The 26187-nt window shown below is 39.9% G+C and overlaps 1 protein-coding gene across 3 annotated transcripts; it reads left to right on the top strand.

Annotated features, from left to right (window-relative positions):
- The first annotated feature begins 4960 nt into the window (after positions 1–4960).
- Positions 4961–23374, top strand: Irf4 (interferon regulatory factor 4). 3 transcript variants are annotated; one of them, XM_042680322.1, is made up of 9 exons: positions 4961–5008; positions 6273–6547; positions 7652–7838; positions 8654–8739; positions 9396–9537; positions 11748–11855; positions 15030–15383; positions 19268–19380; positions 21628–23374. In XM_042680322.1, the coding sequence occupies exons 2-9, from the start codon at positions 6332–6334 to the stop codon at positions 21769–21771; spliced, it is 1350 nt and encodes a 449-aa protein (XP_042536256.1). In that variant the 5' UTR covers positions 4961–5008; positions 6273–6331; the 3' UTR covers positions 21772–23374. The 3 variants fall into 3 exon arrangements, with proteins under 3 accessions (XP_042536256.1, XP_042536255.1, XP_042536257.1); XM_042680321.1 differs by having other exon boundaries at positions 9393–9537; XM_042680323.1 differs by lacking the exon at positions 11748–11855 and having other exon boundaries at positions 9393–9537.
- Positions 23375–26187: the final 2813 nt, after the last annotated feature.

The raw sequence follows: 26187 nt of genomic DNA, 5'->3' as shown, positions 1-26187 counted from the left end.
GGAGGCAAAAAGGGAAAGCTAGTTGTTTATAAACACAGGGAAAGTAGATGATGTTGCCCTAGAGTCTTTGACTTTATGATTTCTTATTACATAAGGGATTAAAAAGACAAGTCCCATTTCCTAGCAGCCTGAACATGGGTTTTACTCTGCCTAGGGAAAAGTAGTACACATTAACTCTGTACAAAGGTGATCACATGCTGCTTCTCAATAGCCTGTGTTCTAGAATTTTAATGCTAGAGTTCTGAAAATTCTTTCATCAGAGAAAGAGCATTTTGTAAATTAAATTAGAAAAGTGGATAGAGCTTTACATGAATAAAATCCTATTCGAATTACCAAAGATGTATCCCTTCGTAAAAATGTGAGTGAGATAAGCCAAGAGCAAAGAGGCAAATGGCACATGGTATCCCTTATAAGTGGATGTTAAATCCAAAACTTAAGGTGATACAACAAAGTAAACAAGACTTGAGAAACAAAAGACCTCTAGTCATCTGGTCGAATCATTACTGAATGACCCCATGCTGCTCACCACATATATGGTATATATGTGCACATCTGAAGGAAACTAGGAGGAGGACACAGAAACAGAGGGAAACATATAATAGCGGGACCCATCAGCTGCACATGGACATTGATTAAAATGAACTAAGCAATTCAATTGCAGTGATGGGAGGGAGGGAATGAGTTGGAAAGAGGAACAGCTGATACTAAGCAAAAGGAAAGGAATGTACATGTCACTCCACATGGAAGAAATAATTGTATTGCCAAAGCTCATAGAACTCATAAACTTTATAGACCATGACAGAGACAATTTGCCCCAATGAAGGTTAGAATGTGTTTGTGACTTTAAGTATCACTATCCCACAATACTGTCAAAATTTATGTAATCACTTAATCCCAATAAAAAAATTGCAAAAAAATGTTCAATTCTTTTAGACTGTGTGGGTGGTAAAATTATGTAGTTCATATATAATTTCCTTTCCAGAATGTTCCATTCTAACTTCTCTCTTATAAAGGTAGCAGAAGAAGTTAGATATTTTTTATTTGATTGATTATCCAAGGGTAAGAATATTGATTTCCTCCAATTTCCTCAAGGTGAATTTAGGTCTTTGTAGAATGAAATGAAGAACAATGGTCAGGCCAGTGACTTTAAAAGAAATGCAGCTTTTCTGACTCTAAAGTTATCATAAACATAAATGGCCAATGGGGCGCTACTAATGGTCATGAGTTAGAGGAGGAAGAAAAAAATTAGGGGTAGGTCACAGGCCTGATGGCTACCTACTGCCAACTTCATTTCACAGGCCAAGAGAAGTTCTGACCCCAGGTTAAACAGTGAATATCAGGATTGAAATGAAAGCACCACCTCCTAAAGGGTAGCCTTCACTCAGGGTGATTTGCAAACATTAACTCTCTAGACAGCCAGTCATCCAAACAGTACATGGGGGGGGGGTGGGGGGGAAAGAACTGTGTTCTTGGGTAAAAGACCATTCTGGCTCTCTTTCCTCATCCTTACAACTATAGATTGACTACTGGCTGCCTGCTCACAGGGCAGATATAACTGGAGAATCAGATGAAATAGTGTTGAAGTAGGATATAAATGCTAATAGCCTTGAGTAGTTGGACATTTATAATGTGCCAGGCATTGTGCTAAGCATCACTTTATTAACACAGTACCACTAGAAGGCAGACATACTATCACTCTAAATGAACATGTAAAGCTGTAGAGTTAGTTCATCAAAGCTCTCATTAGTGTGAAACAGGGCTGGCTGACCCCCTCAAACCCAAGCTTATAATCACTAATGTCATCATGGTCAATGGTAATAGCATTGCATACACATAATAGCCAAAAGGCAGTAAAGGAGATTTACCCCACAAGAACAGCATCAAAACAAAAGAATTTATTTTTCCTAGTTAATAAATAATTTTAAATGACCACCCTCTACATTTTGCAAGAATAGTTGCACTGTAGAGAATAAAATAGTGATAAAATCAGTAATGTATATATGTTTATCTGAATTAGGGAAGGAAAGGGGAACAAAAAAAGTGGTGAGACAAAGGACAAAGGAGGAACCAATGCAACAATGATACTGACAAAACAATATATTGGAAATGATCTGTACAATTCAGGGGAGGGGTTGTGTGGGGGGAAGTGGGAGAAAAATGAAGGGAGGGCTAACAAGTTCGATAAGATATGTATTCACTACCTTACGTATGTAACTGTAAACCCTCTGAACATCATCTTGACAATAAAATAAATTAGTGATAAAATAATGTTAGGTAAACAAAGTTTTAATCTCATTTTCTATTATTTCTATTTTTGCTATTATTTTTTTCTGGTTATTTTGTTTTGTGATGCTGAGATGAGCCATAGGGCCAAACAAGCTCCCACTGAGCTGCACCCTTAGCTGGTTGTTGTATGTATATGTGGATGTTTCTAAAACATTTTCCTTACATATGAACACATTATTTTTAAAAGATCCCTTCTTAAAATGCGAACTTTAGGTATTTTCAGCTTTCTTGCACTCTCTTTCTGGTAAATATGAATAAACAGTGGACTCCATTCCCAACAACACAGAACCTGGTGTGAATGGTCATGGTAACAGTCTCCTTATGGAATATGATATGCCCTTGTTTGGGGTAAACATTCTAATTAACCTACTTCTTATTTGTTTTATCTGTAAATGAGTTGTGATGTTTGAAGATAAATGTCTAGTGTTTTAGTGCAAAACATGATTTTATCAGGTTAGGTTAAAAGTAAGCTCCAACTTGAAAAACTGTCATTTTTTTGTTTCAATTATGACTAAGATGTAAAAGTCATTGATGAATGACTGGCAGCACTCATTTGGTCATTTATTCCTCATTGCTAGGGATGGAGACATCAAGACTTTTGGTAATCCACAGTGGAATTTTTTTGACCATAAAGAAAACAAAATTATTGTTATTGGCTTTTTAAAAGAAGAAAATGGATGAAACTGCAGATCATTATGTTAAATGAAGTAAGACAGTCTCACAGACAAGTATCACAGATCGTGGCTAATTATGTGGAACTGAAGAGAGGAGCAAGAATATGAAGGTAAAAGGAGGAATATCATGGGCATGGAAGAAAAGGGAAATCAGGGAAGGAAATAACAAAGGGTAAGAGAAGGGGCGATAGGATTAAAGTATATTACATACACATGTGGAAACATCATAATTAAACCCATGATTTTGTGCAATTAACATATTAATCAAATGCATTTTAAAAGGTTTTGTGATTCAAAATTTTATTCTTTGTATTCATCTTGTCCATTTAAAACATCACATTTAGTGAATCACTGACCAACAAGTAAACCAGAAGATGGCGTTGAAGGTTAGCAATCAATTTCAAAACAAGATAACTGTGAAAAGTCTCTGAAAGTTTCATATGATGACTGTTTTTGAACTTCAGAAAACAGAGGATGTGAATGAGTGAAGCAAATGCTGAAACTGACTTACAGGGTTCAGAGGACCTGTGGACAAAAGAGCAAAAGCTCTAGCTTGCAACTGTGTGTCTTTGGTCTCCTTTTGTCTAATGTGTGTGCACATTTTGAAAAGAAAGTAATACACTGCTGCCAACAGAAGTCTTTCTTAAGGCAGCAATCTGTGATCTGGTCACATTGTGCCTGAAGTGTTTATAACTCCTGACAAAGTAGCATATGCTCAAAAATATCTATTGAATGAATGAATCTATGAAAGAAGTAGAAAGGAAGAAAAACAAGTTGTAACAACAATTTTCTTCCAAGGAAACTGTTGTTTTTTTACCATGGAAAATTTACTTGGGTGAAATACAGGGCATCCTGTTAATTTCTGAGAAAGTCCTTTAGTAGTAGGGAAAACATACCTAAACTGTGCTTCACTGCACCTTTTTTTTTTTTTTTCTCCAGCCTCAATTTAGTTGTTTCCTCAATTAGGAGACATTGACTCAATATGTAAGATGAAAAGAAAACTGAGAAGTAAGTGAAATCAAAAGTTTTTCAAAAATTGCCTGTTGAGCTGGGGTTGTGAACTGAAATCATATAGAAACTGAAGATCTGATAATTTACCTGAAAAAACTAAGTAAATAAACAGGACCAGAGCATTCAAGATGATCTGGTCAAAGGTCAGAAGGCACAAGCCTGTGGGAGTTCATTTTGTAGGCTTACACCCTGGAAAATGAAGTAAAAATTTTAAGTACACTCAAATATGATTTCTGCTTCGGACGCTGATGCCTCACCAGAATGAGGTTAATACTATTATCATTTTCAGATGAACTGATATCCCAAAGTAATCAAGTATATAAACACCCCCCCCGCGCTTTTATGTTGCTAGAATTGGAACTGCTATGCATTTTCTGAGTCGTCTCATCAGTTTAATAGATGCAAAAGTATTTACGCATCTTAAACATGTAGACCCAATATTTGAACAATGATTAGAGGTGTTCACTTTTTAATAAGGACGGTTTTCTCTAAATTCTACCGAAGACAGGCTTCTCTTTGTACATTGGCCAGGCAAAGCGTGCTCCCCAACTCTTCACCTATGCTTGTCAATAAGCTTTGCAAAGGAAGTCCTTCAGGCTCCTGCTACTACTAGCCTCCCACTTCCCGCCCTAGCCACATAGCGGTCTCGTAGCTGTTACTCATTTCTACAAGACTTGGGGCAGGTCCTGCCAGAGAGGATCTTCATTTCGCGCCTTGCGCTTCCTAGGAAGCAGCGTTGAAGTGACTGGCCCAGGGGTCGCGCACGCTGGGGTCAACGCGCCAAGGGTCAGGCTCCAACCCTGCCACAGTTGGCCGTCTTCACCCAGGCTCTCCGGCTCACCCCTTGGGCCCCTGGTCTGGGCTAGCAACCCCAGCCACCCACCCCGCAGGCGGAGCCGCCCCGCCCCGCCCCGCCGCGCGCCCCGCCCCCACCGCGGCTTTCAACCTCTATAAAGTTCCTCTTTCTCACCTCACTCTTAGTTTCACCACTTGAACTTGGGACACACCGCTGTTCTCAACTCCGAGTGCCGGCTGAGGTAAGGCCAGAAATCAGACCGGGGGAGTTGGGTGAGGATGGCGTGACAGGGAGGACAGAGTCTGCTTTCCATTTCAGAGCAGCGCCTGGGACCCTAGCTTCAGTGGGAGTTCCTACCCGTCTGTGCCGGGCCGGGGCGCAGGTGCAGGCTCCTGGGCGCGGCTGGAGCATCCCGCCGCTCTACTCTGCTCCCCAGCCTGCGCCAGGGAGGCCCCCCGCGTGGAGGCCTGGGCCAACGGAACCATCAAGACTCCTGGCGTGGCTGAGGCGGGCAGTCAAGGGAATCTACCCGGGAAAGGCGGGGGAGGGGGAGCGTCCAGCGATGTCGCCAGAGGACAGCCCCTAAATCCCTTGGCTCCAATTAGAGGCTCCCTCCTTCGCTCCTTGTTATTAAGGGGCCAAACTCACCCCAGGCTCTGGTGTGCTACCTGGTTGATGAGGGAGGAGAAGCTCCACATTTGGGCGATTCTGAGCCCTGCGCAGTGCTCTCAACCCATCCAGGTGATCTCGTTTGTCTCCAGGCCTGGGAACTGAAGTCGCCCTCGCAGCACCCTCTCTGCCCCCCAGCCCTCCCTCCCTACCCCGCTCCTGACGCTCCACACGCAGAAATTCCAGCTACACTCTACCACTTGTTGCTTCCAGGGCTCACTTAACCTAGCTAGCTCGAGAGCGAGAGCGCTAAGAATATTCTGAGGATCAAACGAGGTTAAAGAAGAAAGATAAGGGGAGGGCCCGCTAGGTACTTCACATCTGGAAAGCCTGCATTCAGAGCTTGGAGGCAGGCCAGCCTCCACGTGTGAGGTCGCGTCTTTGTGGGAGCCAAGGAATGCGAAGTGAGGCATGGGTAAGGGAGAGCCCCCGAGAGTGGAAAGGGACTGGGGGTGAGCAAAGAGGAACCCGAACAAGTGAGTGTGCAAACCGAATACCACAGTAGGACGGCTGGATTGGGCAGTGTGTGGAAAGTGCGTGTGTCCCAGAACTCTTGGGTTGTGGGGTGCGTTAAAATAACGCGGAGTGTGAGAAAAGGGGGAAAAGGAGGAAAGCCTCCATGGAGGGCTCGGAAAGCGGCAGAAGTGTGAGCGTCCAGGGGATTCTCCCATGGTCTGTTTCAGTGCCTTCTCCTGCAGGGGATTCTGGCACTGCCTGCTCAGGCTTCCATGCCTCAGACTCCAGGGCTGGCCCCGGGGGCCACTGCGGGAAGGGTTTGAGACAGGGTGACCCCGAGAGTGGTGCAAGTCCTGAAGGGCAGCTCTCTACCCTTGCAGCCGGAGAGTGTGAAGTCAGATTCTAGGCGTGCGCAAGGGCGGCAGGCGGCACACTGGGCATGAACTTGGAGGGCAGCAGCCGAGGCGGAGAGTTCGGCATGAGCGCGGTGAGCTGCGGTAATGGGAAACTCCGCCAGTGGCTGATCGACCAAATTGACAGCGGCAAGTACCCTGGGCTGGTGTGGGAAAACGAGGAGAAGAGCATCTTCCGCATCCCGTGGAAGCACGCAGGAAAACAGGACTACAACCGTGAAGAGGACGCCGCCCTCTTCAAGGTCACTAGCCCAAGGCGGGAGGGGATGAGATGAGAGGCAAGGAGTCCGGGACAGACCTTAGCCCCACTGCCCCTCCCCCTCATCCCCAGCCAGCCAGTTGTTGTGCCCCCGTGTGGGACGGGTTGAGCCCTTAGTGACAGTGGCCAAGAGCATTAGGTGGCACTTGGCCAACGCCAAGGAAGAAGGCAAGGAGGATCACCCAAAGGAGAACCCTTCTCAATCTTTAGCAAGTACTTCCAGGAAGTCAGAGGGCTCAGGAAACAGAATATCCCTGGAGTATTGTCCAGGAGGAGGTCAAAGGCCTGAGGGCACGTGGTTGCTGCTCTGTGGGTTCCTGAGTTCCCAGCCAAGCCTTGAGCCCTCTGGATCCCTCTCTGCCTCATTTGGCTCCTGTGTGCTTCTGTCCCTCTTGGCACTAGTCAGAGCTCTTATCTGTCTACTTGGTTTTCTTTCTCATTGTGCCTGTTTTTCTAATTACTCTTTGAGTTTTTCTCTTTGGTTTTTTTTCTGCTTAGATTCAGTTTGCAAAATCTGGTTCCATCTCTGTATATTTCCTCTCTTTCCTTCCCTCTCCTTCCCTCCTTCTCTCTCTTTCCCTTTTCCCTCTCTTCCTCTCCTTTTCTTTCCCTTCCTTTCCCCCATCCTCTTCCTGACTACTCCCCCCCCCCCCCAGCACTGGCACCTATGAATTATGAAGCCCAGCACCCTCATGCAGGCAGAGAAAGGCAGGGGGAGGGAACTTCCTCTGGGAATTTGCTCTCAGACTACCTAAGACTATGTGACCATCCAGGTATGTTCTGTGGGGACCTTTTCTGACCACAGCTCTTGGTCACTGTCTAGGCCACACTTAATTCAGGTACTGGATGGGTAGAGTCTATTTCAGGAGTCTCCAAAGCTCAACCTGCATTTTATAAATATAAAGTGATGGAGGCTTAAGTTAGAAATGCTTTACCTAGTGAACCCCTCATGTCTTTCTGACCCTCATTTTAAGTAACAGTGTAAATTTGAAGAACTGTTCTTTCTTTAAGGAATATGGTCCCCTGATTCTTTTTGTTTTTAAGACTTGAGTTTTGACTTTTCACGCTCTTCATCCTTTCCCACTAGGCTTGGGCATTATTTAAAGGAAAATTCCGAGAAGGCATCGATAAGCCAGACCCTCCTACCTGGAAGACACGATTACGGTGTGCTTTGAACAAGAGCAATGACTTTGAGGAACTAGTTGAGAGGAGCCAGCTGGATATTTCTGACCCATACAAGGTGTACCGGATTGTTCCAGAGGGAGCCAAGAAAGGTAGGGCTTTTCTGGATGTGGATCACAGAATAGAGGCAGACTCACACTTATAGTGCCTTAATTTCATTCTCAGGCTATTTTTGCTCTTCTGTAGCCTGCTGCCTCTTGCTCTATGTTCAAGGCCAGCAGCCTCCTTGCCCACATACTCTAGGTCATAAATAGAAAATCCTATGATAGTTAGTTGAACAGCGTAATTTGTGTGTCTCTCTGTAGATATTTGCATTGTATATATTTTCAGTTAGGCTATTCAATTACATATGAGCCAAATTTCCAGTCAAAAACTAGAAGACTCATTAGATTTAACTACCTAATAGCCTTTAATGAATAACCATTTTCTACAAGGGGAAGCATAATATACACCCATAAGTCGATACATTTATAGTAATAAAGATGCCAACTTCAGAGTAAAAAATATGGTCAGCTGGATGCCTTATTAAAATCTGATCCCTAGGCCCTTCTTTCTGACCAGTGCATCCAAGAGTAGCTATGAATTTTCATTTTAAATAAATCGTACAAGTGACCTCATCTGGGCAGCATCTGTTTGGTAGAACAGAATATTTGATCATAAAACACATTTGAACATGGTTTTCCTTTTTTTTTTTTTTTTTACCTATTATACAAAAGTAAGAGCTTGTATAACCAGCTGAATGGCATGAGAAATAAGCACTCAAGGGAGGTGTTAAAAATGCTTTATTTCTCCACACAGCACTACACATTCTAAGAATCCAGCCCTTAGGTATTTTTCCAAGATTTTATATCTAGTTCAGTTAGCTCCTTTTTTCACGCAGTGTCATTTCCCTTCTCCTCAAACACAGGAGCAAAGCAGCTTACTCTGGAAGACCCACAGATGACCATGGGCCACCCATATACCATGACACCTTACACCTCACTCCCTGCCCAGGTATAGAAGAGGGTGCTGGGCTTCAGGATTCTATGGGCTGGGTCTACAATAAGGGGAAAAACCCAAGCAAAACTAGCAGGGCTTAAGTGTATGCTATGACTGGTCCAATAGCTGAATAAAACCAACCCCTGGTCATTGAATACATGTTTCACTTTCCAAGTGATCATCATTCCCTGTTGGTTGAATAGGGGAGTTTGAGTGTGTCCTGCCTGTCAGATATGCTTCTTCTATGGATTCTCAAATTTCCTGGGAAGCATATCTTTTGTAGAAGTCAAAGGTTTTGGAAGTAGTGCTCTATCATGTGAAACCACAAGGCAGCTGATCTCTCCAGGCTTCCTGATGTGAATTACAGCTCTGTTTTATTTGCTTTGGTGGGTAAAAGAAGGCAAATTTCCCTGCAGTATTTTTGGTGCAGGACTGAACCATATGATGAAACTTTACACAGATTTGTTACTTTACAACAATGTCTCCATTGTGCTTTTTGACCTTCAATGGCTACTTTCTACCTAGTTTTATGAACACTTTTTCCCAGACTTTGGCGTTGATAAAATGATTTGGCTTTAAGCCAAAGAGGAAATTCCTTGAAGAGTTTGGGGATAGGTATGCACCTTCATTCCAATACTTTCATCTCAGCAATTCTTGTGTTTCTTTAGCAGGTTCATAACTACATGGTACCACCCCATGACAGAAGCTGGAGAGATTATGTCCCTGAACAGCCACACCCAGAAATCCCATATCAATGTCCTGTGACATTTGGTGCTCGTGGCCACCATTGGCAAGGCCCAACTTGTGAAAATGGTAAGGAGTGTGCCAGTCATGAGGCAGTAGAACAAACTTTGGCTAGGGAAATCCCAAGCAGTCCTACTAAACAGCACCACTGGCTTTCCCCTTCCCAGAGGCTTCCAGAAAGATCTTTATAGCTAATGGGGGTGGTGAATATTTTGTCCTGTTGGCTACTAAAGTCCTCAGAGACTAATAGGATCTCAGAAACCATATTGGTCCCTATGTAAGACTTTAATTAAAACCCCAGAGATCATTCTAAACAGGTAAAATGTAAAAATTTTAAATAGAGATCACGGAAGTTCACAGAATGTAAGTTATGTGCCCAGCACATCCAGTAAGACAGAAAAAAGAATCAATTCTAGATTTTTTAAGACAAAGCCCACCTTCCACATAAGACCAGGGATGTCAGATGACAACCTGTCAACCTAGCTATAACTCTATCTCTATATGCATCTATATCTCTAATAATAATATATACAGTATTACATACATTTACATATGTATCTATGTCCTTAGACAGATACATGTATATATATATGTATTATATACATACATATATCTAAGGATATAGATACATATGTAGATATATGTATAAGTATCTAGAGATATAGATACATATATAGATATATGTAATGCTATATAAGTTATTATATTAAAATATATATTTTAATAAATTTATATATTATATATATTTTATATACATATGTATACATATATATGCTTATATATACACATACTATATGTAACATATGTTATATATATGTCTACATATGTATGTATATATATATATGTATATAAAACAATCTGGTTAATAGGTTAGTATTTTTTCATCCTCCCTGAATGATTTTAAGCTCTAATTGTGATCCTAGGGAAAAGGGAAGAGATTGGGACAGTCCTTTCTCTTCGTTTGTCCCTTAATGCTGACAAAGGGTCATATAATCTCACTAATCTATTTCTTTCTTCCCATTTGGAAAATGTGTGTACATCAGCTTTAGGGGAATATAGGAAGATTATTGAGTCAGTATACATCTCTTTTGCAGTGATATGTGCATTGTAATTGTTTTTTTTTTAGCATTAAAGGCAGTAACTATTAAAGGTGAAGGGAGTGGACAACCACCATGAAAAATAAAAATACAAATATCTCTATAGGAGCTTAGCTAGTATTGGGTACCCAAGGACTTACTCTGGATTATATCTGGTCTCATGCCCACAAGAGTCCTACAAACATAAAACTGAGACCATGTAGCAGAAATAGTTTTCTAGGAACAAAAGACTTTTCTCGATGTGTGTCCAATGGATAATAACAAGCCTTTTAGGACTTTAGAGTTAGTTATGCAAATAGGAGTCCAGAGATGGGTCCACACTGATACTTCCATGTGTTCTTGGAATGTTTGGTCCTCCACAATTCCTTGTTGTCACTTCCTTTTCCTTTCATTCCCCGTCATTCTTGACTTCTGGCATTGAACAAGTATATCATTATTTAATGTTTATATTTAGTACCATGTCTAATTGAAATTAAATTTTATTCAGGTTTAAAGAGTGATTTGAAGCAAAGGGTGTTTTTCTAGTTTGCAGTAGAAGAATCAACTCACATCAAACTAGTATTTGAAATTTTAGGCTTTGGCCAAATGCACAAAACTATATTAAAATAATAGCAATAGGAAAGGAGCAATCAAATTTTAGATTGCATGTAAATAGAATGGATGGATGTGCTTCAATGCATGGATAACATTAAGTGAAGTGCCAGCAAAATTAGCTTCATATTCAGTGGCAGGGATCAGACCCAGGGCCTCACATATGCTAGAGAAGTTCTGTACCACTAACTTATATTCCAGCCATGTCTGTTTATATCTAATGTAGTGTATACATACTAGGATGCAGGAAGCATGGTTCTGTTTTCTCCTGAGTCCAGAAGTAGTAAACAAAATTAAATTGTGGACTAAACAACTTGTTACTTTTTAATCAACCTTTTTGATTAGAGAAAGGGAGAGAGCTCTGAGTTTCCTTTCGAAGCTGAATTATGATTCCTTCCTCTTTCATACTTGGTTTTTCCTACTAGATATGAACTGCTTTTGCTTCACAACCAGGTGCCCTCTGTTTTTAGGTGCTTAGAGCTGGGCTTTCGTTGGAAGGCAGTGGGACCCACGTCCTCCTTCCCAAGCCCAGTGCAGTCAAACAACTCAGACACTGCTTAGACATCATCTGATTTTTATTTGCAAATGCAGGTTGCCAGGTGACAGGAACCTTTTATGCTTGTGCCCCACCTGAATCTCAGGCTCCTGGAATCCCAATAGAGCCAAGCATAAGGTCTGCTGAAGCCCTGGCGCTCTCAGGTGAGTGCTGCACTTGCTTCTGGAGTCACCCATGGGAGACCAGCCTCTGCTTGGCCATACTCACCTGGGGTAGTTGTGGCATGGATTTAAATACTCACGTTGCACCCTTGGGGTCAGGAGTGGATATAGATATATCCTGGCACCCAGGGTGTGTAATCACCACAGTCAATAAAGAGCATGCTGGAAAATCTAGAAGTTAAAAAAAAGAAAATCTAGAAGTAAAGCCAGCTAGCCTGTGATTCTGATAATAGTTCCAAACACTGATAGAGTCGTTCTAATTTCTCTATTGACACTTCTCTGAATTTCTAGGAATGTTCAAACACTCATTTAAAAACTCCCTTTAGTCAACATTCGCATAATAGGATAGCTTTTTAGAAAAGCATAAAGTATTCTCATTGCAGAAAGCTGTCCGTCTGTCCAAGGCTAAGCCTCAAACAGGTGGTCCTACATAGATTTTCTCAGGACATGAATCTTAGGCACTAGTTCTCTATGACATTTGCGTGCGTGCGTGCGTGCGTGCGTGCGTGCGTGCGTGTGTGTGTGTGTAGGCTGGCCCTGCAGCTTGGCCTGGACACTGCTCCTGGGCCTTTTCTGCTCAAAGCTAGTCCACTATCACTTAAGCCACTGCTCCACTTCTGTCTTTTTGGTGGTTAACTAGAGATAAGAGTCTCACAGACTTTCCTGCCTAAGCTGCCTTCACATCACAATCCTGTGTAACTAGGATTTCAGATGTAGGCCACCATTGTGCCCCAAAAGAGTATACATTTTAATTATCTATACAAGTATGGATCTGTTCTTAATTGTAAATTTCCATTTTTAGAAGAATCCATGTACCAGGAAAAGCTTATCTATTTTAAGAAAGGCTATCACAGATTGCACAGCATGTATTTCTATCACTCTATCTATGCTTTTGAGGATAATTTTAATTGTTTTAAGAAGAATGTGAATTTATATTAAAAATGAATAACTTAAACTTCAGAAATCACATCTTGCCACTGGCTCTGTGATAAAAATACTAAGTTCTAAAGGTTTCAAGGAGAAGAGAGTTGGAACTTTCCTGGTTCCCAGAGCAGTCTACCTTTCAATTCCATCTATATACTCCTAGATATGAAGTTCTGAGAGGCTTAGCCTTTTTCTGAGATGCTTAGAATAGAATAACTGTGGGTATCCTCTAGGAGAAGGCATTTCTGAGGAGCAAGCCTTGCCTTGATCATGTAAGACTTGTGTGGGTATTTGAAGAATAGGAAACCAACAGCTATTTATAGGTCTTCAATTTCATGATTTCTGATGACATTAAATGAAATGAAACCTACCCTGAAAGTCACATCTGATGGTCAACACCCACTATCATCAGTGAACTACCTGACTAGCTGTTTACGGTGGCAGAAATTGAAAAGACAGTGATATGGGCTACATCTCAAAACCTGTCATTGAGGAATAAGAGGCTTTTGTGGTTTTCTTTTCTGGTATGCATAAGAGAAATTAGTTATGAACCTGAGTGCATCTCTTACAGAACTCTGCTTCCCAGTGACCCTTCAATCCAGGAACTCAGTTAAGGGGTCCTTTGCAAATCTAGCTTGGGACGTTCTGTCTATGGTTGATATTTTAATGAGATTTATGAACTCAGCAAAACTATTGTAAATGAATTTAATTTGTCTTAAAGTTTTAGAAAACCCATTTTTAGAGATATATTCAAAATTAAAACACAAAACAGTGAGATTTCAACCTTAACCATTGACTCTTAGAGCATTTTTCTCACTGATTTCTCCCCATAAGAATCATATCTATATCTATATATCCATTAGATAAGTACATACACATGCACATATATGTACATACATATATGTATATAGTAGAAAATTAATTTAAAATTGGGAAAAACAAAAGTGGAAAATAAAAATACCATTTACCATCACCCTATCACTACTCTTAAAGCCTAGGTCCTATCCTTAAACTTACGTGTATAATTTTTACCTGACCACATCATATTAATATTATAGGAAGTTGGAGGTATGTTGACATATTATCTATTCATATATTATATATGTAGATATATGATGTGTATGCATATATGTATATATAGTGTGTGTGTGTGTGTGTGTGTGTGTGTATGAATGTGAATATGCCAATGCTAGGGCTTGAACTCAGAGCCTCAAGCTTGCTTGGCTTTTACTCAGAGCTGACACTGACACTTAAGCCATGCTTCAGCCTGGGTTCTTGCTGATTAATTGGAGATGGAATCTCTCAGTTTTTCTGATTTTCTGTGTTAAACGCATGATCCTCCAACTCTCAGCCTCCTGTAGGCAGCTAGGATGAAAGGTGTGAGCCACTGGTGCTTTCATCATTATAATTATTTTTGCTAGTAGAAATTAAAATCTACTTGCAAGCTCAATTCATTTAAATAATTCTCACCCAGTGACACATGACAGAATTTTACATACAAATATTATTACTCTTTTCATCATCATCATTCAAAAGTAATGTTATTAACCAAGGTTCTTCCTGCTTTGCATAAAATTGGTGAAAGATATGCTCCCCTCACAAGAAAATAGAATACATGGTCATATACATGTGGAAACTGCTGAGTTAGACAAGTAAGTTTCTGTGTGGGCTTCTTTAAGTATTGAATGCACTAACCTCCTGGAATCCTCAATGGTGAAAACAAGGCATACAGCATCTCTAAGACTTCTTTTTTTATTTATTTTTATTTATTTATTTATTTATTTATTTATTTATTTATTTATTTATTTTGCCGGTCATGAGGCCTGAACTCTGGGTCTGGGCACTGTTCCTCAGCTTTCAGCTCAAGTCTAGCACTCTACCACTGGAGCCACAGCACCACTTCCGGCTTTTTCTGTTTATGTGGTGCTGAGGAATTGAACCCAGGGCCTCATGCTTGCAAGGCATGCACTCTACTGCTGAGCTACCTTTCCAGCCGACTTCTTTTTTTAATTTTTAAAAACTATCTGTAAGTAGTTATACAATGGGTTTTCAATTCAACATAATTTTTATGAGTATAATGTTCTCCCAGACTTCTTTGACACTGAAACTTTTTGCTTGGTCCTGGTGCATCTTGAGATTTAATATTCTGTCCTTCACTCTGGTTGAGTCTTTGGGCATGGTGGTGGTTGGCCCAGACCCAACAGCATTGACTCCAGAGCTCTGTGTTTTCAGACTGTCGGCTGCACATCTGCCTGTACTACCGAGAAATCTTGGTGAAAGAACTAACCACATCCAGCCCCGAAGGTTGCCGAATTTCCCATGGACATACCTATGATGCTAGCAACCTGGACCAGGTCCTATTCCCTTACCCAGAAGACAGTGGGCAGAGGAAGAACATTGAAAAGCTGCTGAGTCACCTTGAGAGGGGTGTGGTCCTGTGGATGGCCCCAGATGGGCTTTATGCCAAAAGATTGTGCCAGAGCAGAATCTACTGGGATGGACCTCTGGCGCTGTGCAGTGATCGACCTAACAAGTTGGAGAGAGACCAGACCTGCAAGCTCTTTGACACACAGCAGTTTCTGTCAGGTAACACATACACATCTTTTGGATTAGAGAGTAATTATCAATTTTGGCTGTTTTTATCAGAGAAGTAGGATTCCTATTGATCCTTCAATCGAAAGATGTCACTGTAGGTATACTTTCTTGCCTGATTGCCCTCTTGCATTCCATAGCACCAACCATGGGAGTCCAAACATGACAGGGTCCCTCTTTTCCCAAATAGTGCTCTAACTCCTATTAAGTGCCTGGTGGACTTCATACCAAAATAGACTTCCTTTTGGGTTCCTATCTTACCTCTGCCTGCCTGCCATTTGCTCCCCATATCAGCAAAGAGGCACAAAGAAGAGTCTGGATGAAATAGCCATGGTAGTTGTGATACTAAGTTGATACCTTTCAATTTTGGTTTTCAGAGGTAGTTTTCTTCATAAGGTTCAGGTTTTATTTGTAGTGTGCTCTCCACAAGCTTATCTCCTGAGAGTTCAGCTCTTTTCTGGTTTCAAAAAAAAAATCATGAAGGTTAGAAGTACATTCTTGGTTATGAGATGTGTTGTCTATGCAGATAATTACCAACAGATGGACCAAGTCTAAGCATGTACTGAACTGATTGAGCTAGAGAGAAATGATGACAAGTCTTTATGTTCTCTATCATATACAATTGTGTCTCATCATACTTTCCAACACTTTTTATTGCCCTAGTTTTCATATTGTAAAGTTGAATTAGCCCTGGACTGGCTTTTGTGAAATCTTTGACCAGATCTGGTTTAGCTTCATCCAGAGGGAACACTTAGCCATATAGATGTGGGAAGCTTGGGTGGAAAAAGCTGTCCTACCTACCTAATATGGCTAGTTTGGGCCCTTTTATTCTAAACCTATTGTTTCACACATTTCCTTCTTGAAATACCCCATGGCTTTGGTTTTTCATGCACCTTCCCTTTTCTAAGCACGTACCTCCCCTCACCTGTGTACAGCATATTGTTCTGAAATATGTACATAGCATAGAATGGCCAAATTGGGCTAAGCTAGTTAACAAACACATTACCTCACACACACACACACACACACACACACACACACATCTTTTATAAGGGAGGTAATAAAAACACTAGTTGAGGTTTGAAGTCTGCTCTTAGCAATTTTCAAATATACAATGCATTGTTAATGTCTCAAGGATGTATACAGATCTCTTGAACTTATTCTCTTGTATAACTGAAATTATTTGATCTATAGCCACTCTCATCTCCCTCCCCCACCTCTGATGACCACCATTCCACCCTGCTTTCATGATTTCAACTATTTTAGATTCTACATGTGAAATCTAGCCCTAGTTGTCTTTCTATGCGAGCCTAATTCATTTAGCAAAATTCCCTTCATGTTTAGCTACGCTGTTACAAATTACAGTTTTACCTTCTCTTTACAGATATACACATGTCTTAGTGATACACACATACCACATCACATTCTCTGTATCCATTTATCTCTTTCTAGGCCCTTGGGTACGTTCCTTATCTTGGCTTCTTTGAATGAGGTTATTATGAAAAATGCTTCAGTATGTGCAGATAGTCCTTTAACATGCTTACTTTATCTCCATCCTTTGGATATAAACCCAGGAGTAGGAAGCTAGTTCTTGAAGGTGCTTATATATTCTATTCATTTTCAATAAAAATATGAAGCACCTATCAGCTCAGTGCCAGTTTCTGACCCAAATTTCCTTGTTTATTTAAGTTCTTTTAGTGCCCCCAAATAAATGTGTCTCTAGATAAAAGCTCTTGACACAGAGGTGGGACACTAGAAAGTAGAAGGTGAATTAGCTCTGACTCCCCCAAGGCAGCTGCATGGTTAAAGTACTTTAGGCCAAGGTCTTACTCCTAAGCAACAGATCACCTCCAAGTTTTGGTCATACTGCATTTTATGTATTGGTGTCAGGACAAGGGTTTATGCCAAGGAACATCTGAAATGTTCATAACTCTGTCCTGGAAGGTAGTACTACTTCTCCAGTTTGAGTTTCCTCAGAGGATTCAAACACACACCATGGGTGGGGAGAGGGCTTTAAGATTAAAGAATCCAAGGAATATATCACTGTTTCTCTGAGTTTCTCTTACCAAGCATGTTTAAAGGAAGTAGAATCCTACATTGTGATTGATCTGTAAGGTACGCTTTGAGTCACAGATTCACAAGTAATGTGGGTGCAGGAGAGAAGCAGGTGTGACAGAAGGACATCATCCTCAGGCTGCAGATTGATTCGTGTAGAGTTTAATAGTTACCTACAAGAAAGAGTTGTTCCTCTTTTCTTTTTCTCCCTATGTAACCAGGGCCGGTGTTTTTTTGTTTGGTTTTTTTTTTTTTTTTTGCCTAGAATCTCTGAGGTTTACTTATGTTCAAGGAGGACATTGAGACACAACAGGTGGGCAGGCCAGCCTCCACATAGTTAAAAGTTCCCATGGAGCATTTTTGTGTTAGCAAGCATTTGAAGCAGGGCTTTTTAGAGAATTGGACCAACTCACCACTCTTATTAGCTTCTATAGGTATGCTTTCTGGCCACAACAGTGTTAATGTGTTTTACATATTCTAAGTCTGTTGTGTTTAATTTGAATTCTGGAAGAAGAAGGAAAAGAGAAAGCAGGAAGTCAAATGGTGTTGTAAGTTAGCTAGAAATACTTCAGCTGCAGAGAGCAGTGGAATCTTTGATATCTACCAATTGAGAACTTGCATCCTGCCAGGGACAGTCCCCAAAAGCATAGCTGAGGGTGCACATCTGATGACGACCAACCACAGTTGCAGTGCTACTCTGTATAAGTATCAACCGTATAAATTCTATTCTTTTGCACATAAAACCATAGCATCTAGATCCAGGCCTAAGAACTCTCTTGAATCTGTTAACAGGGCTGAACACCAGAAGTTGGACACATGCATTTTTTCTTTTCCTTTCTTTTATATTATTACTATTACTATTGTTATTGTTGTTATTATTTTGCAAGGCTGCAGCTTGAACTCAGATCTATTCATCTATTTCTAGTTTTTGCCATTTAATTGGAGATAAGAGTCTCAGGATTTGTCTGTAATCAGCTGGATTGTTACTGAGATCCTCACATCTCAGGCTCCTGATTAGTTAAGATTAGAAGCATGAATCATCAGTGTTTAGCACATGTATTTCTTCTTCTCCTCCTCCTTTATTGGCATGCTAACTAGGGAACCCAAGGCACTGAGGATGTGAAGCCAGTGCTTTACCACTGAACTACGTATACCCCTAGGCCTTGGGTATATATTTTTCTAACAATGTCCCTGTTGTTTTGTATATTTAGATAAGAACAGTGGCTTCAGCATATCCATATCCACCAGAACAAGGGCCAGTGAGACTTTATCATTACCTCTTCTGATTGTTTTTCTGTTCCTGTCTACTCAGTTCTACAGTTTGGAGTCTAGATGTTAGTACTGAGATGCAGCAGCTGCTAGCTGGTGCATGAGATCTAGATGCTCTGGGAGCAGTTACTGGATAGTGTGGCCTCCGTAGTTATGCAACGGTGTTTTTAAATAACTCTGTGATGTAAAAAAAACTCTCAATTTTAAAAACCAAAAGTGTATTCCCTCTTTTTCCTGACTTTTTTTTTCTTTCCTGCCTCCACGCCTTTTGGCAACCTTTTGCTTCCTTGTGGGTCCAATGCTGCAGAGCAGTGTTCATAATTTCAGGTCATATTCTCTGATAGAACTATCATTATATGTTTCCTTATCAGGAAATGCATACATATACATGTGATTTTTGTACTTGGGGTCTGCTCTTTCCTTCAGGGACCTATTTAGAGGAACAGTACCACCCAATGCTTCTCACAGTGAAGAATCACAGGCAGCTCTTGCTTCCTGTTTAGCTACTTTACTGGGTTTCTAAGTAGGGTTTTTTTTTTCTTGTGGGTTCACAGAGCTGCAGCCATTTGCTCACCATGGCCGGCCCCTGCCAAGATTCCAGGTGACTCTGTGCTTTGGGGAGGAGTTTCCAGACCCCCAGAGGCAGAGGAAGCTCATCACAGCCCACGTGAGTATTGCATTACATTTTCATTGAATTGCACACCAGTGAGTTTTCCTATTCTTTACCAAGAATAAAGTCCAATTTAGAGAAGTCTCAAGTGAAAAGCAAATGTCAAGTGACCTGGGAAAATAAATCTAACCTCAAAATAGAACAGGAGGAAGTGAGGTCCAGTGATCAGCACAACACAGGTTCCACATGCTATTCACCTAAGACCTGGTCATCACAATACTAGGGCTTTCATCCCATCTTTCTTTATTTTTCAAATTGTTACATTTTGGTACTACAGGGATTAAAAGGATGAATACTAGAAGTTGTTCTTTAACATTCTCTTGTGTCTAGCTGTTTGTGGGACATGGATAAGCACAAGGCCCTGAGCTCAAACTTTAGTACTATACCCTCTCCTAAAGGAGAGATAGAGATTGGAAAGATTATGATTCATGGCCAGCCCAGATAAAAGAAATTAGCCAGAGTCTACTTCCCTAAGTTTATGCTTGTCGCCAAATTTTAAGTGTGGATTGCCTTTTGAAGCTGACCTCTAGGCAAAATCAGAAAACCCTATCTGAAAAATAACTTAAGAAAAACAAAGATGTGGGGATATGGCTCAAGCATAGAGTACTTGCTTACCAAGTGGAAGGTCACTTCAAACCTCAGTACCACTGAGAACGAATGCTGTCTTGTGAACATTGTTTTCCTTTAAAAAGCAAGTATTTTTCTAACTGGGAAGATGCCTGTTTATGCATGTGTTTCTGCCCCAAATTTTTAGGTATTATTTAGTTCTTGGACATGTTGATTGAGGAAGCTGAATCTTTCAAGAAATCCAAATGATTAGTCCTTCGTCTAACACTGTTTAAGATGCTGCAGCTATGATGAGTAAACAACATTTTTATAAAAAGGAAAACAGGCTCTCATCCCATCCCCATTATTAGAAACCAAACACTCTTAAACCTGATGTTGACCATACAACCCCACTTCTTGATTATAAAAACAAAAACAAAAAACAAACCAACATAATCCCGGAATTTAGCCTTTTCTCATGAATTATATCCAGTGATTGATATAATAATTCATATAACTATTGGCAACAAAGATTGTTTTAAAAACTTGAATTAATAAATAACACTTAAGAAGTAGATGATAAAGTGAAGCCTTGTTGTGATTTTACAGGGATTCAATAGCTTTCCTTAAGGGTAGCCAAATAAGGTACCCCTCAAAAAGAAATTAAATATGATCTACACATGAGTTGACTTTTTTAAAATGGCTTTGTAAAAGTACTAGTGGTTCTTATAATCTGAGTACTCCAGAGAATAAGTTCAGAGGGTCACAGGTTGAAGCCAGCCAAGGCAGAAAATTCTGTGAGACTCTTATCTCTAATTAACTTGCAAAATGCAGGAAGTAGAGGTATGGCTAAAGTAGTTGAGCATCATCTTTTAGTAAAAAACCCATGCAAGAGCATGAGGCCTGAGTTCAAGCTCCAGAACTGGCATAATAAAAAGCAATTAATTAAACTTAAAAATTTAATTTTAAAATGGGTTTAATTAATTCCAGGTACTTACAAAGGATTTATGCTGGTCATCATGTATCAAAAACAAAAGGACTCAGTTTAATAGCATGATTGCCTTATCAAGAATATTCAGCTTGTCTCTGATGCCATAAAAAAAAGCTCATATAAATAGCTTTTAATATTCATTTATCATAAGAACAGTCTTAAATAACAGTCTTAAAAACCAAATGTTGATTTTTGTTTTGATGAATGTCACCCACACTCATAACTAACAACTTGTGTCTACGTTGAATTTTGTTGCTTTTTATTTTACCTTTGATTTAAAATTATGAACCTTACCTATGATCATAAGTTATTTTGGGTGAGCCCTGCAGCCTGTCAAACTGCGGTCACAATTAGACTTACTCTGAAATTTACTTGGTCTTTAATTTGCCCATTCATCTGATAATGTTCAATCTTAATTAAAAGTAAAATGAAAGATAGAGTTGGTTAAGCGTATCATCTTTAATTGTAGTCTCAATTGAAACTCAGAACTAAATAGATTCTATTTACAGGTTGTTTTGTATAAGGGCTAACCAAAACTGGCTTTTCCAATGGTTCCAAATATGAAATGTTTTAATGTGTTACAGCATGCAACTTTATACTTCACTTAAACTTTAACCTTTAGAATTTGAGGGTTATTTCATAATGAGCCAACTTCAGGATGTTAAAAGAATATCTCAGTAACATCTTTCTTAAATGTCTTATTAAAGGTGGAACCTCTGCTAGCCAGACAACTATATTATTTTGCTCAACAAAACAGTGGACATTTCCTGAGAGGCTATGATTTACCTGAGCACATTAGCAGTCCTGAGGACTACCACAGATCAATCCGCCATTCCTCCATTCAGGAATGAACATTGTCAAATAATTTGTTTCACTGTAAATATTTGGCTCTGCTGACAGTTCTCAGTTTCTTCTGAGGAATTCAGAAGCAGAGGGGTCTCACTTCCACAGTGGAGGAAAATGCAGCAAGAAGATGTGCAGCAGCATCTACATCTGACTGAAAATCAAGCTTCTTCCAGAATAAATGATAGTTTCCCAGCATGACAAGTAGATTATTCCAATGTCTTAGTGAGTGCCATCACAAATAACTGTGAAAATTGACCTACTAATGTGTTTACATTGACTTAAGTGCTTTTTTCAATCTTGTGTAGATTAGTTCTTTCTTAAAACAGAGAAACCTTGCTTTTCAGTATTGATCTTTGAATCTGATCATGAGAACAGTTAAATGTTCCATTTCTCAGGGAAGTAAGGTCTGAATAGGAGACTACTCTGTTCCCTGCCCCCCAAATATACTCATAGATATAAGGGCCATAGTTTTTGTCAGAAAGTTCATTAAGTGAAAGGACCTCAGACTAAGGTCCTTAGCCTGAGGCTGGACTATAGTGCCCAGGAGTGAGCCTGGGTATTTTCAGGGTAGTCTCTGCCCCTAATACCACTGCTTCCTCTGTGGGTTTTTCTGGAAGACCGTAGATGGAGTGTTACAATTTTCTTGAGCCAAAAATTATTAGGGCTACTCTTGCATGGCCTATTTTATCTGTCATACAATCTAATAATAACTAGTTAAGAGGATTTCTTCTGTTACTTTGTGGGGCTTTTTTTGTCTCTGTCACATTCTTTTGAATTATTGGTAAGACTTTTTCTTAAAGAACAACAACCTAACTACTAATGGATATATTTTTAAAGATCTGTGACATTTCCCCTCTTTTTGTTTGTTTTGTTGGGCTATTGGTAGTACCATGGCAACACTAAAGGGGAGGAGTCAGCAACTCAGGTTGATGAGCTTTGTTAGGACACCCTGGCAGGCCTCAGCTGACTATGCAGCTGCCACTCAGAGGGAGATTTCTGCTTATTTTGTATATTAGATGCTTCCTCATGCCAATAATAGTTTGATCAGGCCTTAAAATTACTGTGCTTTTTCCAAATACATTCTCTTATAGCATCCCAAAGATAGCCAATTGTTTCTGTAAACTTGACCTCTTGTTTTATTAGCTGTTTTGTTTAGATTGTTGGCTCTAAGTTCAAGTACTTTTCTCCAACTACAAAACAATCACTATTACTTCCAGTCACAGCAAGAGGCAATAGTTCTCAATTACATGCCACTCTTGTTCTATCTTCATTCTTTAATTCATCCCACAAGCACATACTGAATGCCTGCTATATCCCTTGTATTATTTAGGGCAAAACATTTATCAAGTTCCTTAAGTATGAAGCATTCAAATGTTGTTGTGTTTTTTTACTCTTAAGAAAGGTTTTTTTTTTTCTTAAGACTAAAATAACACATTTCAGAAAAATGTAAGGAATCTAGAAGAGGAAAAATAAATGAAAAGCATCACTTCTATTTTTCCTATCTTTAAATCTTCTTCCCTAAAAGTCTCTACAAGAATAAATCAGCTTATTCCTTCAACACATTTGTTTTCTATAAATACATATAAACTTTAAAAAACTTTGAGTTCATCCATTTTTATTGTAAAAATACTGTACAGAGGGGTTACAGTTACATGAGTAAGGTAATGAGTACGTTTCCTATCAAGCATTGTGACATTCTCCTTTGTTTTTCGCCTACCATCCCTTCCCTCCCCACCTCCCCAACTCCACCCTTCTCCCTACCAAGTTGTAAAGTTTGTTTTCAACAGTGTCTTGTACATCTCAATGTTACAATGGGTCAACCTGTATCCTTATTTCAGCATTTTGTTATTTACCTTCCCCTCCCCAAATTACAAAAATGTATATACAAAATACAGGGCATTGACATTAAATATAGTAAAAACAGGGGTTATACCATGGGGGAAGGAGTTCATACATTTTTATGCCATGTTCTGTGTACCTAACAGTAAATACTTACCTCCTTCTTGTAGAGGCATTGAATTCTGCTGCAATGTGCCCAGTAGGGTTTAAGGTTTCTCGTTAACTTAACACTCTGCATGGAAATGTTTGTCAGCAGATTGTGTCTCATGAGCTGCAGTAATTTATACATCTTATAGATGTAAGGTATTTGGGGGTATATTATCCCTATCCTAAAACAAGATGAAGATAAAACTAGAGCTTGTTACTTTCTGGGGCCTCCAACATGGTTCCAAACTCACTGGAGAATATTTCATTCCACTCTAGCAGTTCACCTAAGTTCTCTTCAGGATTTCCGCAGAACCCATAGATCCTCATTCTTGAAGCAGATATCTGTTGTACATATATTTTCTAGTTTTCTTTAATATTGTGCTGCTTTAACAGTGGAGCTGTATTTTCAGGAAAATGTCTGTTGGCTTGAGCTGTGCCTCCTGTCTCTCTCTACAGCTATGTATACTAACTTTCAATCTTGAGGGATCTATGGGGAGTGATCTATGATATGGTCAGATGAGGAACCTGACAGCTGTCTCAGGCCTCTGGAAAGGAATGGCTCTCTCATTCCTTGTGATATATTGAGATGCATACAGTCAAATTTAATTTGTCCTCACTAGAAGATGATGTTGAAAGAGTTTAGGTACTCATGCTAAAGAGCCTTGGATCACAGAGAAAATGGAGCCATCTCATATAGTTTTTGACTTATTTCTTTTTGAGATTTCATGTTTAGCAAAACTGGGTAGCAATTAATGTCTGGAACACCGTAGAAAACCAGATGATCAATTCTAGACTGAAACTTAGATACTCCCCACCCCTACCCCAACATACATATGTATACACACACCTTGGGAGAGAGGGAGATGAGTAGAACAGGATATCTTGAACAATGATTTGAACTAGAAAGACACTGCTTCATTTTGAGACTGCCTCAACCTGCTGAGGACTGAGTGGCACTGATGGTATGGCTGAGACCCAGCAAGGAAGCCTATAGCCTGATTGGAAAGAATCACTTGGCATCTGAAGCCTGCTTGGGCATCTGAGAGACTTCCTGGCCCTGTTTTACTATTGCTTTCCTTCTCTGGAAGACATAGAAAGTTGTAAGCACTCACGCACCCTATGTTGGCTGCTCTGTTGCACCAGGAAGGCTTATTATCATTTTATCTTTTCCCTACTGATGACTTTTAAAGTGAAAATATACACAAAAGCCAAATCCCTTTTAGTCCTCTCTAATAACAGCCTGTTTTTCTCCATTAGTGAATGTTTCTCGCAAAGCTTAAGGTCTCTATTTTTATTACCTATCTTCTAAATCGTTTGCAACTGTCTACATCCATGTACAGGTACCATAATGGCTACCTTACCACCTTCATCATTTTACATACCTCATCTGTGAGACTGAGCAGTGTGGATGTATACAGACCTTATTTATCCTTTGTTAGTGTGACATGAATGTGGTGAAGGTTCATTTTACTGGGATTTGTTTTCACTGCTTTGAGGAACATGAAATGAGGCTGAAGTGGAGGAGAAAAAAGAAAAAGACCAATGGGCCAACCCTACTAAATGTTCCTATATGATCTAGATTCTGAGGTAGAAGAGACCTTATAAGTAATGAGGTCACCTTTCCCCTCTTTTCTTATCCTATGCTGGTAGATAAGACCAGGAGATCTCTGGCTTTAACCTATTACTGCTGGTTCTGCTGTGTTTTAAGTCTGACAGGCAAGAAAATCTCCAGAAACAGGCAGAATATCCTGTGAATAGTTAGTATATATTACAAATTTTTATGTAAATTTGCCTTTGTAGCAGACTGATATGCATAATAATGTTTTAGGTAATTGATAAGTACAGATGTTTTGAGAACATTAGGGGAGGGAAATGAGAAGGTACTAGGAGGATGAAGAAGACTGAAGTAAGTTACATACTTGTACATGAAGATAGTATAATAAAACCCATCAAATACTCCTTGAAAAGGGGAGAGGAGAGAGAGGGTTAAGAGAACATAATAGAGGGAGTGAAAGTGTTTAAAAAGCATACTGCACACACCTGTGGAATTCTCCTAATGAAACCCCTGTGTGTTATGTGTTTGTTAATAAAATGAAAATAAAATATGTCATGAAGCATGTGTGTTATTAAGGTCTCGTCTTCGCATCACTTTAGTTACTTCCTCCTTCTGTTGGGTTCTAGTGAGGCTGCTTCCTTCCTTGTTGCCTGTGTGTCCCTGAACTCAAATCTTAAAGTGCTCAGCTTGTTCAAGAAAAAGAAGAGAAAGAAAGAAAACTTTAAATGTCCCAACACTGGGTATTACTCTGATCAGATGTGGTTAAGGGTTATCATTAGATAATATTTAATCTTCATCCACACACACACCTTGGTACCTGTGTCTTGAAAGACTTAGAAGACCTGAGAAAGTTTCTAATATTTCCTTCTATATGTAAAGC

Source organism: Dipodomys spectabilis, unplaced genomic scaffold (assembly GCF_019054845.1).
Source record: "Dipodomys spectabilis isolate Male_0828 unplaced genomic scaffold, ASM1905484v1 ptg000059l, whole genome shotgun sequence".
NCBI classification, from domain to species: domain Eukaryota; kingdom Metazoa; phylum Chordata; class Mammalia; order Rodentia; family Heteromyidae; genus Dipodomys; species Dipodomys spectabilis.
The sequence above is the reverse complement of the archived record's forward strand: the minus strand, read 5'-3'. Positions and strand labels throughout refer to the sequence as shown.

Coding starts and splice junctions, on each gene's coding strand:
- Irf4 (XM_042680321.1), top strand. CDS start 6,332: ATGAACTTGGAGGGCAGCAGCCGAGGCGGAGAGTTCGGCATGAGCGCG. Junction 6,548..7,651: donor AGGACGCCGCCCTCTTCAAG/GTCACTAGCCCA, acceptor CTTTCCCACTAG/GCTTGGGCATTATTTAAAGG. Junction 15,384..19,267: donor CACACAGCAGTTTCTGTCAG/GTAACACATACA, acceptor GTGGGTTCACAG/AGCTGCAGCCATTTGCTCAC.